At 36.8% G+C, this 13,680-nt stretch overlaps 1 protein-coding gene across 2 annotated transcripts in view; it reads left to right on the top strand.

Annotated features, from left to right (window-relative positions):
- Positions 1 to 8,794, top strand: part of stxbp5a (syntaxin binding protein 5a (tomosyn)) — a 124,265-nt gene extending 115,471 nt beyond the window's left edge. The window contains exons 20-27 of one of the 2 annotated variants that reach the window (XM_028439726.1): positions 227 to 280; positions 2,384 to 2,434; positions 3,833 to 4,114; positions 4,203 to 4,572; positions 5,430 to 5,595; positions 6,372 to 6,483; positions 6,564 to 6,784; positions 7,974 to 8,794. In XM_028439726.1, coding sequence (XP_028295527.1) covers positions 227 to 280; positions 2,384 to 2,434; positions 3,833 to 4,114; positions 4,203 to 4,572; positions 5,430 to 5,595; positions 6,372 to 6,483; positions 6,564 to 6,784; positions 7,974 to 8,015 — 1,298 coding nt within the window. In that variant the 3' untranslated portion in view covers positions 8,016 to 8,794. The remainder of the gene's footprint in view (positions 1 to 226; positions 281 to 2,383; positions 2,435 to 3,832; positions 4,115 to 4,202; positions 4,573 to 5,429; positions 5,596 to 6,371; positions 6,484 to 6,563; positions 6,785 to 7,973) is intronic. The other variant, XM_028439727.1, reaches the window with a different exon arrangement.
- Positions 8,795 to 13,680: the final 4,886 nt, after the last annotated feature.

Here is a 13,680-nt window from a genome sequence, read left to right as displayed (position 1 = left end):
ATGTGAGAAAGCTATATTTTAGATTATTATTTTTGTTTTTATTTATATTCATAAATATTTAGCTTGTAATACAGAGAACCTTGCTTTAATCCTCAGGTGTTGCAGGTGTAATAGCCCCAAATGAGACAATAAGGAGGCGCACAGAGTGATTTAAAATATATTCAGTGTTCTACTGGTATTTCTGAGGTATTTACACTACTTTACTTTCCCTCCACGTCCTCTGAAGTGTTGACATCAAACAGCAATCTACAGCAATTCTACAATGGAGGAGGTAGAGGAGGTAAGACGGCTAAAACGTCCTCAGGAGGATATGCAGGGGGGACAAACCCTGTTCGTGTCCCTTCCTGTTGTGTCCATTCTTCATCAGAGTCGTGTAACAAATGAAATCATCATTCTGCACGCTACACGTCTGTAGCACGAGTGTCGGATTGTTCGATGTGCCTGCGTTCATTTATCTCTGTGATACAGTGTGACTGATGACATCACAAAACAGAACCAAACTCATCTGTGCAAGTGTTGGTCCACTTTGTGTTCCTCCTCTGTGTGTGTGTGTGTGTGTGTGTGTGTGTGTTACCGATGATGTATTTTACATTTCAACTACATTACATGACGAGAAAAAAAAGCAACATAATGACTTGGATTGGGTCCATGGTTCTTTTTCAACGATACAAAGTTTTAGAACAAATCATTTAGAAATTAGAAAATGTTAAATAATTGTCAACAATAAATGTGTCAAATTGCACAAAAGATACGTTTATTAGTTTTAAAAGTGTACAATTACATGCGTAAGTCTTGATCTTTTGCATATTTTGCACATAAAAACCCTTCTTTGGATTCCTAATGTAGGCAAGAGGATTAGCAGAGCAGATTGTGAATTTTATAAAAACAAAAAATATTTTCCAAAACAACTATGAAAAAGAACATACGAAATGACTCCAAGAAACTAACGAATACACAAAATAAAAGAAAAAATACACAAAAATGACAGGAAAATACAAAAATAGACCAAACTCTGTTTTTTCCTGAATTAATGCTCATACAAAAAGCACATTGTTTCTGTCTCCTATCATAAGTTAGTTATGAAGTTTTAAAAACTAAAAAAACCCACTGAAGAAATAATATAAAAAGACAAAAAATAATTTAAAAAAAGCATACACTTTTTAAACTAATAAAAACATTTTGTGTAAATTGACACATTTATTATTGACATTTGAAATTATGTGATTAAAGTCAGAATTTTTGGATTAAAGTCAGATTTTTTAAATTAAGTCAGAATTCTGAGTAAAAATGTCAGAATTCTGAGAATAAATGATTCTGACTTTAAATTCGGAATTCTAACATTTAGTCTCAGAATTCTGACATTTATTTTCAAAATTCTGAATTTTGCAGTTATGCTTCTTCTTTCTTTTTTTCAATAACTTTTTTCTTTTTAAATTATTTGTCCACTGTTTTTTTTGTTTTTATAACTTCCTAACTAACTTATGATGGGGGCCAGAAACAACAATGTGCTTTTTCTATGAGCATTAATTTTCCTGTCATTTTTGTGCATTTGCCTTGTATATTTTTCTCTCATTTTGTACGTTTATTGAGTAATCTTGTGTAATATTCTACATGTTATCACATTTTTGTGTATTGTTATTATTTATGTGTTTTAATGTATTTTGTCATCATTTTGTATGTTTGTTTTTTGGAGTCATATTGTATATTTTTGTTAATATTTTGTATATTTTCTTCAAAAAATAGTTTTGTATGTTATTTGGGAATCATTTTCTATGTTTTTCGTTCTCCTAGTTTTTACTTTGTCTTGTTTTTATTGTTGTGTTGCATTTTTAGAGGCAATTTGTGCCTTGGAGCTGCACAAAATTAGACAATTACCCATTTCTGTGTTACATGATCCAATATTTACTCATTTATTGCTCGTAACATTTAAAAAGACTTCAACGACTCGATGATAAATGTCTTCTTTCATCTTCTCTGTGTTCTACAACCAGAGAAAAATGTATTCTCACTACGTCAGACATGCAATGCTATCAAAACTAAAATCCTCCGTCATTCCAAGCACCTGGTAGACCAGGTTATTCAGTCTTTGGTTGGTTGATCTCTCTTCTCTGTATCTTTGTTGATGTTGGTGTTTGATGTTCTTTTTGCTTTTTTTGGCATGAAGCTGGTTTCTTTTGTTTTGTCTTTCACAGCATGTGGTAATCAGGGATGTTGGATGCTGAGGTTGGATGCAGTGTCGAGCATTTTGGTGACTTTCAGACCCAACATTTCTCTGCTGTTTGTTGTGGTGTCGGAGCTTTGTGCACAAATCCCCGAGCTTTGCATGGCATCGTGTGTTAGCGTAGACATGTGTTTGTAAAGAGGGATGTTCTCTTTTTTCCAGCAAAGATGTCACGGAAATTAAGCTTGCCTACTGAGCTAAAGCCAGACTTGGGTAAGCCTTGACTTTGTGCCTCCAAACACACCTGACTGGACTCCCCAACACTTTCATTAAAGTCCAGTTGAGTTTTCATCTGGTTCTTAGTCTCACAACTGGCAAGCTGCGCTGATGTTTTCTTCCGTTTGCATGAGACCAAAACCGATCTGATTTCATCTCCTGAAATCAATGGAATTGTTGATGGAAAACCTTTGGCTCCCACTCTTTGGCCACAGTGGGGTACGCCTGAGAGGTTGCTGGTGCTAAGCTAATACTTTCTTTCTGTACCTTTGCAGCTTTTTTTCTCTCTGTTCTTTGTGCATTTCTTTTCTCTTTATGAACACGTTTATTGCTTTCAAAAGTATCCTAAACAAGTCAAAGTGTTGTAAGGGGGGATACAGGGGAGAGCTTTTTAGGGTCCATTCATAAAGTCAACAAAGTGATGGTCCATTGTTCTATGAATTTGTGATGACCACATTTATAATTTGAATAATATCCCCTGTTATCCTGGAAGTTTATTATGATTTGTGCCATAGTAAATAGTCGTCAAAAAGACGTGTGTTTTTATTAGAAAGAAGATGGGTTGAAAATGACCAAAAATGGTGAAAACGGTGGTAAAATGGGAATTTAAAAACCATAGGAATGAGTTACAAATTGCAAATTGGAGTCGGCAAAAACAGACAGAAAAAGTGGTAAAAAGGGTTCAAAGTGTCAATATTGGCTTAAAAGGGGGACAGAAAGTGGTGGAGTTTATAAGTGTTTGAAAAAGTTGGAAAAAACGTGCAGAAAAGGCATTGAAAGTTGATGAGAAGTGTCATAAATGGGATTAATGTAGCAAAAATGCATTAAAAGGAGCAAAAATATGGTAAGAAAAAGCGATGGAAAAAGAGTAAAATATGGCAAGTTTGGTGTAGTTGCAGAAACATTTTTTCGATATGCAAAAATTGCCTCACATTGTTAAAAAAACAATATATTCTTAGTTTCTTGAAGCATAACCACATGCCATTATGTATTTATTTGTGTGAATAACAATAACTGAAATGTATTATTTGTGCCATAGTATAGAGTCATCTTAAAGATATAAATCCTTGTTTTAATCAGAAATAAAATGGGTTGAATGTGACCGAAAATGGTGGAAAAGGTGGTGAAATAGAAGTTTAAAAAACACAGAATTAATGAAATTAACTAAACCAAAATGGCAACACCCACATATAACGTGATAATAGGTGTATTTTAAGGATAAAAGTTGATACAAATGACAAAGTTTTATTATTCAGCTTTGAGCTGATCTTCCAAAGTGCATTCATGTGACGGGTTGCGTATCGCTTTACGTTATCGTGAACGTCGATAGATTCGTTAACCTGTGTGACCTTTGGCTTTGTGGGTTCTTTACCTCTCTCTCTTTTCTCCCCACTGTCCTCCTGTCTGTATGCCCGCCGCGGGGTGCCAACCCGTTAGATCACCGAGACAACTCCTTCAGCCGATCGCGTTCCTCCAGCGTCACCAGCATCGATAAGGAATCCCGGGAGGCCATCACCTCCTTCCACTTCTGCGACACCTTCGCCCGTAAGGGGGACAGCACTCTGACCCCGTGTCTGTTTGTGGGTACATCACTGGGAACCGTGCTAACTCTGGCTCTCACATTGCCACCAGCCGGAGAGCAACGGCAGCAGCAGCCAGTTATCATTTCACCCACTGGTAGGTAATGAAACTCAGTAACTTGTTTTATCCTAGCAGTTTTGCTTTAATGACGATAACCTGCGTTCACCATCGTCTAATCCTCCAGGTACGCTAGTGCGGCTAAAGGGAAGCATTTTAAGAATGGCGTTCTTGGACTGTAGCGGTTCTCATTTGCCACCTGCGTACGAGCCTTGGTATGAACCAAACGTAATAGCAGACGGAGAAGAAAGAGAAAAGGTCCGAAAGCGTCGGCCCGTTTCCGTATCGCCCTCCACCTCCCAGGACCTCAGTGAGAGCCAGTACGCCGTGGTGTGTTCTGAGAAACAGGCCAAGGTTCTGTCCCTGCCCAGCCAGACCTGCATCTACAAACACAGCATCACCGAGACCTCCTTTGTGCTACGAGCTGACGTGGTTCAGATGAGCCAAGGCATGTGCGTGGCTTGTTTCTGTGCCAACGGCCACATTATGACCCTCAGGTGAGTCAGACGACAAGTGTACCCACTTAGGTATGTCAAGTTTTCTCCACCTTTTTCCCGTTTCTTTTAATTGAACAGCTCGAGGACAGATGACGAGAGTAATACTATTTCTCAGCATAGTTTATTCTAAGTTATACTCACAAGTAAAGTTTTAGCAGGTTCAGTAGCCAAAGGAAGACTGGAAGTGGAGAATATCTATCATTTTTTGGCTGGAATGACCCCTGTAAGGGATGGGGACTGAATTTGGTAGTTTTTAAGGTACCGACTGAATTCCTTCAGTACAACCTGGTACTGATTCACGTAAAATCAATTGGTGCCATGTTCCGGTACCTAAACACAACCGGACGAGGAAGGATTTGTCGTGGAGGAGAATCAGCGAGGAGGTGGTAGTAGCAGGTAAAGTTCTCTCTGTAGTTTTCATCTTTGAAAGTCGGCTCTGAGCTAGGATAGCATTAGCCGCTAATCGCACCAGCTTTTTTCACTGGTGGTTTATGTTTATGAGAGGAGAAAAAGGAGCGCAACTCCTCGCTTCAGCAGGCGGTGAAACTCACCGAGTTGGATGTGTCGCTGGTGGGCGGTCCGGTGACGCAGAACACGCATTCAGTGTGAACGCAGCATAAAAACAGTGCCTGTTGTGTGAAGCAACAGAGACCCCCATAAAGACAGATAACAAAGGATCAAAGAAAGGCTTGTAGGCTCCTATAATACCTAAACATACACAATTAGATTATGAAGTAATCAAGACATATCTTCAGGTATGAGCTTAAATATACCAAGACCATGTTTGGTCCGTGTGTATTTGCATTTTTGTGAAGGTTGTGTCATTGACGTCTTTTTGTTCTGTGCCTTCTGTCCAGTGTTCCAGGGCTGAGGCCACTCGTGGATGTAAACTACCTACCTTTGACAGACATGCGGATAGCGAGGACTTTCTGCTTCACCAACCTGGGTCAGGCCATGTACCTCTGTTCCCCCACTGAGATCCAGAGAATCACCTACAGTCAGGACACCTGTGAGAACCTACAGGTGTGTGTTTGTGTGTGTGTGTAAGTCCCATTCTACATACTGTGTGAAAAGATGCAGGCAGTGTTAAAAAAACACAATGTCTCAAAGAAAAGAAGTTACTTTTTGGCATTTCTACTGTGAAGTGTGCACTTCAAAATAAAAGCACAAGCTACAAATATTCTCTTTTCCAGTTGTCTGGATCAGTAATGTTTCATCATGTTGTATATGTTCCTGCCATTCTGTTTACTTTTGTCATTCCTTTGTGTGTTTTTGTTGTTTTTTTGGTATATTTTTCTGTTGTTTCTGTCTATTTTGTAGTGTTTGCTTCTGTTTTTTAAGTAAGTTTGGGCCTTTTTCTGCTGTTTTGTGTATTTTTCTGCTGTTTTGTGTGTTTTTTGTTATCATTCTGTGTACTTTTATGGTTTTTGTTGTTGTTTTGTACATTTTTCTATTGTTTTTGTCTATTTTTGTAGTGTGTGTTTTTTGGTGTCCATTCTTGCTCTCATTTTGTATATTTCTGCTTTTATTTTTCATATTTGTACGTTTTTATCATTCTGTGTACTTTTATGGTTTTTGTGTGTGTTTTTCATGTTGTTTTGTTTAATTTCCTGCCATTTTGTGTTTTTGTTACCCTGTGTACCCATTGTTTTGTATATTTTTATGTTATTTTTGTCTATTTTTGTAGTGTGTGTTCTCTTGAGTGTTTTTCTATTTTATCGAAATTTTAGACACGGATGAAACTGTATTTTTCGCTGGTCAAATTGCGTTTATTATTGTATGTTTTTGTGTTGATTCAGGAGTTGCTGGGAGAACTTTTTACACCAGTGGAGACGCCAGAGGCACCAAACAGAGGGTTCTTTAAAGGTCTCTTTGGGGGCGGAGCCCAGTCACTGGACAGGGAGGAGCTCTGTATGTGAAATCAGACGTGACACACACACACACACACACTGAGCTATCTTCATCATCTCATTGTTCATCCCTTGGTGCAGTTGGTGAGGTAGCAGCTGGGAAGGCTTCCCGTGGTCTGGCCCAACACATCCCTGGTCCAGGGGGCATCGAGGGCATGAAAGGAGCGGCCTCGGGCGTGGTCGCAGACCTGGCCCGTGCCCGGATAGCCCTGGATGAACGAGGTCAGAAGCTGGGCGAACTGGAGGACCGAACGGCTGCCATGATGGCCAGCGCCGATTCCTTTTCCAAACACGCTCACGAGGTGAGACGCGAGCGTCCATTCAGATCTAGGCAAACTGATGAATGTATGGGATTGTTTCACTTATTACTCCTGTACGACTGTCAATGTTTGTTGCATTGTATTACGGTAAGTCAGACATGGGCATGTGTGCCCCGACGGGCCACCTGCGGACCTCAAAATGACTCCAAGCACAAAAAGTGACAGATGGGTACACAGAATGATAACAAAAACATACAAAATAGCACCAACATACACAAAACAACAGCAAAAATACCCTAAACAACAGCAAAAATACACTAAACGACACAAAAAAACCACTAAACTTAGTTGAAACACACACGAGAACACGTACACTACAAAAAGTAGGACAAAAATAAGAGAAAAATACACAAAACGACAACAAAAACAAAAAAAAAACCACACAAAAGTACACAGAATGATAAAAACACACTAAATAGCAAAGAAACAGAAAAAATACAACATGACAATAAAAATACACAAAGGTAAACAGAATGATGACAGTAACCCCCAAAATAGCAGATAAACATGAAAAACAACAGCAAAAATACACAAACACAAAATACCACAAAACTATACAGTATGGTGAAAGTAACAGAAAAATAAACAAAATGACAACAAAACCACACAAAGATGACAAAAACTACAAAATAGCTGAAGAATATGAAAAATAATAGAAATAATACACAAACTTACTTGAAAAACACACAAGAGAAAGCACACTACAAAAATTAGACAAAAATAACAAAAAAATATACAAACTGGCAACAAAAACACACATACAAACCATAAAATGACACAGAATGATGACAAAAACTCTAAAAATAACAGGAAAAATACACTAAACAGCAGCAACAATGCACAAAAGAACATACACAGTACAATAATAGGTAAAAATATACAAAACGACTACAAAAACAGACAAAAAATGCAAAAGTACACAGAATGACAGGAAATTATACAACATGATTAAAAAAACTGCAAAAACGACATAAATATACAAAGAAATGAAATGCTCTGATTGGTCATTATTCTAAATGCTGACATGACAGATATAATGTGGCCCTCTGATCAGACCATCACATTTTTGTGGCCCCTGCTGTGTTAAGTTATTAAATATGACCTAACGTTTAAATCCACTAGGTGGCAGTAAATGATCTCTCCTTCTTCTTCACCTGTCGTTGGCGTGTAGATGATGCTAAAGTGCAAGGATAAGAAATGGTACCAGTTCTGATGGGGGAGGAGCTGAGCTTTGTGACTGACCTTCGTCCAACCTCCCTCATCCATCCGTCCATCCGTCCGTCCGTCCATGCATTCGTTCAACCCTCCAAAAGCCTTCTTCAGAGAGAACACTGGGATTTTCTTCCCTTGCACAATATTGAATACTGTTCTTACCTCAGTGGTTCGACTAAAACTGAGGGTTTGGACAGGAAGCGACGGACAGAATTAACAAGTGGCATTTTTGATTTTATTGTTGTTTTTGTTTATTATTATCGTCACAAAACTTATGGTTTGTGTTCTGTACGCTGACGGCCAATAGTACAAAATCTGCAGACTGCAAGCAGCTTTTTTGAACGAAAAAGAAAGAGAGGAATCTAATTGTGTTATGAAATAGATTTATTAAATGTGCAATGCTGTATCCTTTTACGATGAAGAGGAGAGAAAATAGGGACAACGTGATGGAGACGGAGGCTGTATAAGGCCTGAGACGCCTCCTCTATGCAGAAAGTCACACGGAGAACACGTGCACTTTGTTATTGTGTTCAATCTGAAAGCTTAAAGCGGCTTAAGAAGATGATTTATTAATTTTTTATCAGATAAATACATAGTGTTGGCCTCATTGATCAATGAATCAAAGACCATTTGCCGGTTGGTTGGTTCTGATCTCCACTCTATCATTTCACTGAAATGTTCAGGTTTCATTTATTCAGACAACTTTTTTTGAGGAAATTTACTTTGATCTCCTGAGGCAGACGCCTCTGAAGATGACTGGAAGTCAACAGTCAAAACATGTCAGGAGATCAAAGTAAATTTCTTGATGAAAAGTTGTCTGAATAAATGAAACCTTAACATATTCAAAAAGAAGACAAAAAGAATTTGCTTGAATTATTACGCGGAAGTTGAGGACACATCAAAACGATCAGCAGACGCCTCTGAAGAAGACTGGCAGTCGACAGTCGAAACATGTCAGGAAATCAAAGTACATGCCCTGAAAAACTTGTCTGGCAAAAAGAACTTGCTGGAATTATTACGCGGAAGTTAAGTAAACATCAAAGCGATCAGCAGACGCCTCTAAAGAAGACTGGCAGTTGACAGTCGAAACATGTCAGGAGATCAAAGTAACTTTCCTGAAGAAAAGTTGTCTGAATAAATGAAACCTTAACATATTCAAAAAGAAGACAAAGAGAACTTGCTGGAATTATTACGCGGAAGTCGAGGACACATCAAAGCAATCAGCAGATGCTTCTGAAGAAGACTGGAAGTCGACAGTCAAAACATGTCAGGAGATTAAAGTGCATTTCCTGAAAAAAAGTTGTTTGAATAAAACAAACTTTAAAATGTTCAAAAAGAACTTGCTGGAATCGTTACGCGGAAGTTGGGGACACATCAAAGCGATCTGCAGACACCTCTGAGGAAGACTGGCAGTTGACTGTCAAACTGGAACAAAAATGGTGTAGAGTGAATCACTGTCATCCTTGTTTAGCAAAGAAACAAAAAAAATCCCAGTAAGAACGAAGGAAAAAAACGTTTTCTACACATTCGTCTACGGGACTCCACGTCCCACAATGCAATGGGACAAACTTTTTCAAAAACAAACTTTCACGCTGTAATTTCACTCTATTACATCTTTGTTTTTATTTTATTTTAGTTTTGATCTTTGAGGCCTGAACTTTGTCTTTATCTGATAAAAAAATAATATTTATATATATTTTCTCCAGCAGCTTTAACTGAATCAAACTTTTACATTTTCCCTCTTTTTGTGTGTATACGTGTGTGTATATGTGTGTATGTGTGTGTTCTCACCATTGCTCTTCTTCTATTCATTGGGTCTTTTTGCTCTGTCTGTATTTATCGGAAGATCTCTTATTTTTCTATGGATGTGAAAAAGTGGGCGATGTTTTATGCTTTTTCTGGAACACATTTGTGACTTTGATCCATTTCTCCTCAAGTTTAAGGGCTGGAACATAATACAAGGAGGAAGGAACGTACAGTATAAGAGGCCTGTGTGTCACGTAGGATGCTCTGTTATTAATTCAGATTTCATACAAACCACAAAACATTTACTTGAAAGAGTTGGTCAATTCTCTGCCTTTGATGTCTTCAGGCTTCCATGGATGAATATAAGATCAGATCAGTGTTAAAGTCTCACAACCACCACCACGTCATCGATGATGTACAAACACGTGAACAGAAATCCTTATATTATTCATATATGCAGAAATACTGTAAACTTGGTTATAAAGGGACACATTTCAAATATATATAAATATATATATTCTGTTATGTTTTTTTTTCATTATATTTGCCTGTTTGAAGAAATCAGTTACTATTTATTTATTTATTTATTTATTTATCTAGATGCATCCATTCATCAACGTCCTATTTGCATTCCCACCTTTATTTTGTAAATATTAAGTAAATATTTTGACAATCTTAGACCGACTGGAAAGTAAAATGTGGCGATTTTTGCTTGCGCAGCAAAAAGAAAAAGAAAAAAAAAAAAGGACACAGGCCATATTTTTTCTAACGCCAAAGAGTTGCTTTTGCTTTTTTTTTGTCACTCAGTCATCATCGGTTTGACATTCCCAGAGTGATTGCAGAAGTAGAAATGTATGTAAAGTGCTGAGTCAGCACCCAAAAGGAAGAAGAAAAAAAAAGCATGGTCACAGTAAAAACTCTCAGGGTTTAGTTTGTGTTTAAAGAGATTCAAACAAATACCTGAAGCGTTTCATACAACAGTGACAGAAAAGTAGACAGAATGAGAACAAAAGCACACAAAACGACAAAAAAAATGCTTAAAAGGAGAAAAAAAAATGCAGAAAATGACTCCAAAAAAGACACGGCCACTACAACATAATGGGAAAATATACAAAACGACAGCAAAAACACACAAAACTGCATAAAAATGAATGAAATGTCAGCAAAAATGCTGAAAATTACTCCTTAAAACACACAACTACTAAAAAAATACAAAACGGTGACAAAAACACACAAAACAACAACAGAATTACACAAAATGACAGGTAATCTTACAATATGACAAAAAAACAATCAAAAATCTTTGTTCTTTGCTGTATTTACCCTCAGAAAACTAATTATTCTAAATGCTAACATGAATATTAATAATGTGGCCCTTGTATCATATTTTTGTTTCCTCTGCTATGATAAAAGTCTCCCATTCTTTCCTCGTGTGTGAATGTGTGTTTTTGTGGGTTATTTTTATCAGTTTTCTTCATTTTTTTGCATTTTGCTCTTGAAATCTGGCAGATTTAGAAGATGTAGAAGGAAATATGCAGGATGGTGACACATGAGATTTGTTTGTCCGTCTTTGACCAATGATTCTCTCTCCTTCCAATGAGTCCTTCCTGTCTGACCTTTTTTTTGGGGTTTTGTGAAGAATATCATGTGTTTTTGCCTCTAAAACCAGGATTCAGGATGAACAAAAACGTCTCATATCTCACACACGTTCCATGTTTATGTTCCTGACTTCGTTTCTGTGCGTTTATGTTTCATATCAGTGTTGAGCTGCTTTTTTTTTTTTTAATGCTTTCAGTATTTCCATCACACCAACACACGTGTGTATGCAGTATTCTTTCCCCGACGAGATAAAACGTGTCCTGATTTTTTTCACCGTTTTCAGTGGGTTTCAGTATTTTCCACATTGTAGCCAGATTTTCTTGTACAGTTTTATGCAACTTTCACATGGATGTTTATGACTTTATCAGCTGCCACAAAAATGTAGAGATTCTGTAGAGATTACTGTGCAATGGAAAATAAAAGTTGGAAATTTATCGAGTTTTTTTTTTTTTTTGTATTCAAGCAATAGCAAACCTTCGACTTTCATCACAATGTTGTATTTTTGAGTTTATTGTTGAAATCTTGTCTTTTTTACTTTAATCTCGACATATTTCAACTTTATTCTTGATTTGCACAAAATTATTTTCTCCACCAAAATCCTAATCTGCTTTTTACACAAATATATAAAGAGAAGTTTAACCAATGACAAATAAATTAAGATGAATCATTGAATGAATCACAGTTAGGTGCATTATCACTTCTTCACACTAGGTGGCAGCAAACACACGTTACAAATGTAACAATTTTTTTAGTCACCTAATATATATATATATATTTAAATGTACTTTAAAAATGTTAAAGTCACACATTTAAAATTTCAAAATTTTAATAATATATAGACTTTTCATGGTAATTACTTATCGGAATTAACCAGAAATTGGGATTACACTAACTTTATACACTATTTATTAAAAGCACAAAGAACTGGCAACAAATGTAAAAGAAAAAGTTTATGTTTAACCCCCCCCAACATCTTCATAAAGGTCGCTATATCTTTCAGAGCGCAACATAACCTCAAATGCTTAAAAATAAAAATAAAAAACTAATAAAAGCCAACATTTCACTAATAATATATAATTAGGCATCTTAAAAAACGCTGCCAAAATTCCCTGAATTCTCAACAATTGAAAAGTTTCTATGAGAGTTAATGAGATATTTGATTTATTTATTTGTAATTGAAGGGATGTTCAATGTAGTAGTTGGGAAAATATATTTTAGCCTCATTTAAAATGTCAGCATCAGTTATTCAGAATTACACCTAATTTCCGGTTGATTCCGATAAACAATTCCCATAAAAAGTTAATATTTTTGAATATTCACTAAATTCCTGAGCTTAAGTTTCAATGGAAATGTTTCATCCCTTTTGCAACCCTGGAGGAGAATAGCTTCTGTCAGTTTACTGTATTAGCTGTATTTTTGTATTCATTAAGTGGGTGTAATGCTAAGATGAGCTTCTACTGAATAATGAGAACAAAAGGATGGAGATGATGACGACGACGTGTCGGAGAAGAAAAAAGAAACATGTTGAATTGTTTCCTATTGTCTGAACCATAAAGTGAAGGTCACTGAGGAGACGTGTGTACTGATGCATTCTGGGTGAAACACAGGGTCAGAGGAGGCCAATGACACGTTGACTGTTGCTGGGGCGACTGGAAACATGGTTGACCCGAGCATGTCAGCACAGCAGGGATCAGTGTGTGACACCCTCAGGAGGCTGTGAGTGCGGGGCCCAGGGGGCCCCTATATTCCACTGGGACCTAATAATGAAAACAGACCATTAAGTGGTTCCATTTATAATGAGGGTGTTAGCGTAGCTGCATAGGTGGAGTTTGAGATTCAACCACCATGTGTGGAACATAAACAACTATATTATTACATTTCTTTAAGTAAACACAAGTGAGGATACAGGCCCGTGTCACACTGCATTAGCTTGGCATTATCATTAACATTAGCATTAGCAAGCATTAGAAATAATTAGCATTAGCAGGATTTAGCATTAGAATTAGCTAGCATTGGCTAGCTTTAGCATTAGCATTAACATGATTAAGCATTATCATTAGCATTAACATGATTTAGCATTAGCATTATCATTAGAATTGTCTAGCATTAGCATCATTTAACATAATTTAGCATTAGAATTAGCTAGCATTGATTAGCATCATTTATCATTAACATGATTTAACATTAGCATTAGCTAGCATTAACATAAATTAGTATTAGCATTAATATTAGCTAACATTAGCAATAGCTAGTATTGGCATTTGCTAGCATTAACATGAACTAGCATTAGCATAAATTTGTATTACTATTAGCATTAGCTA

This window comes from Gouania willdenowi, chromosome 24, assembly GCF_900634775.1.
Source record: "Gouania willdenowi chromosome 24, fGouWil2.1, whole genome shotgun sequence".
Lineage (NCBI taxonomy): Eukaryota > Metazoa > Chordata > Actinopteri > Blenniiformes > Gobiesocidae > Gouania > Gouania willdenowi.
Note: the sequence above shows the minus strand (reverse complement) of the source record. Positions and strands in the feature narration are given on the sequence as shown.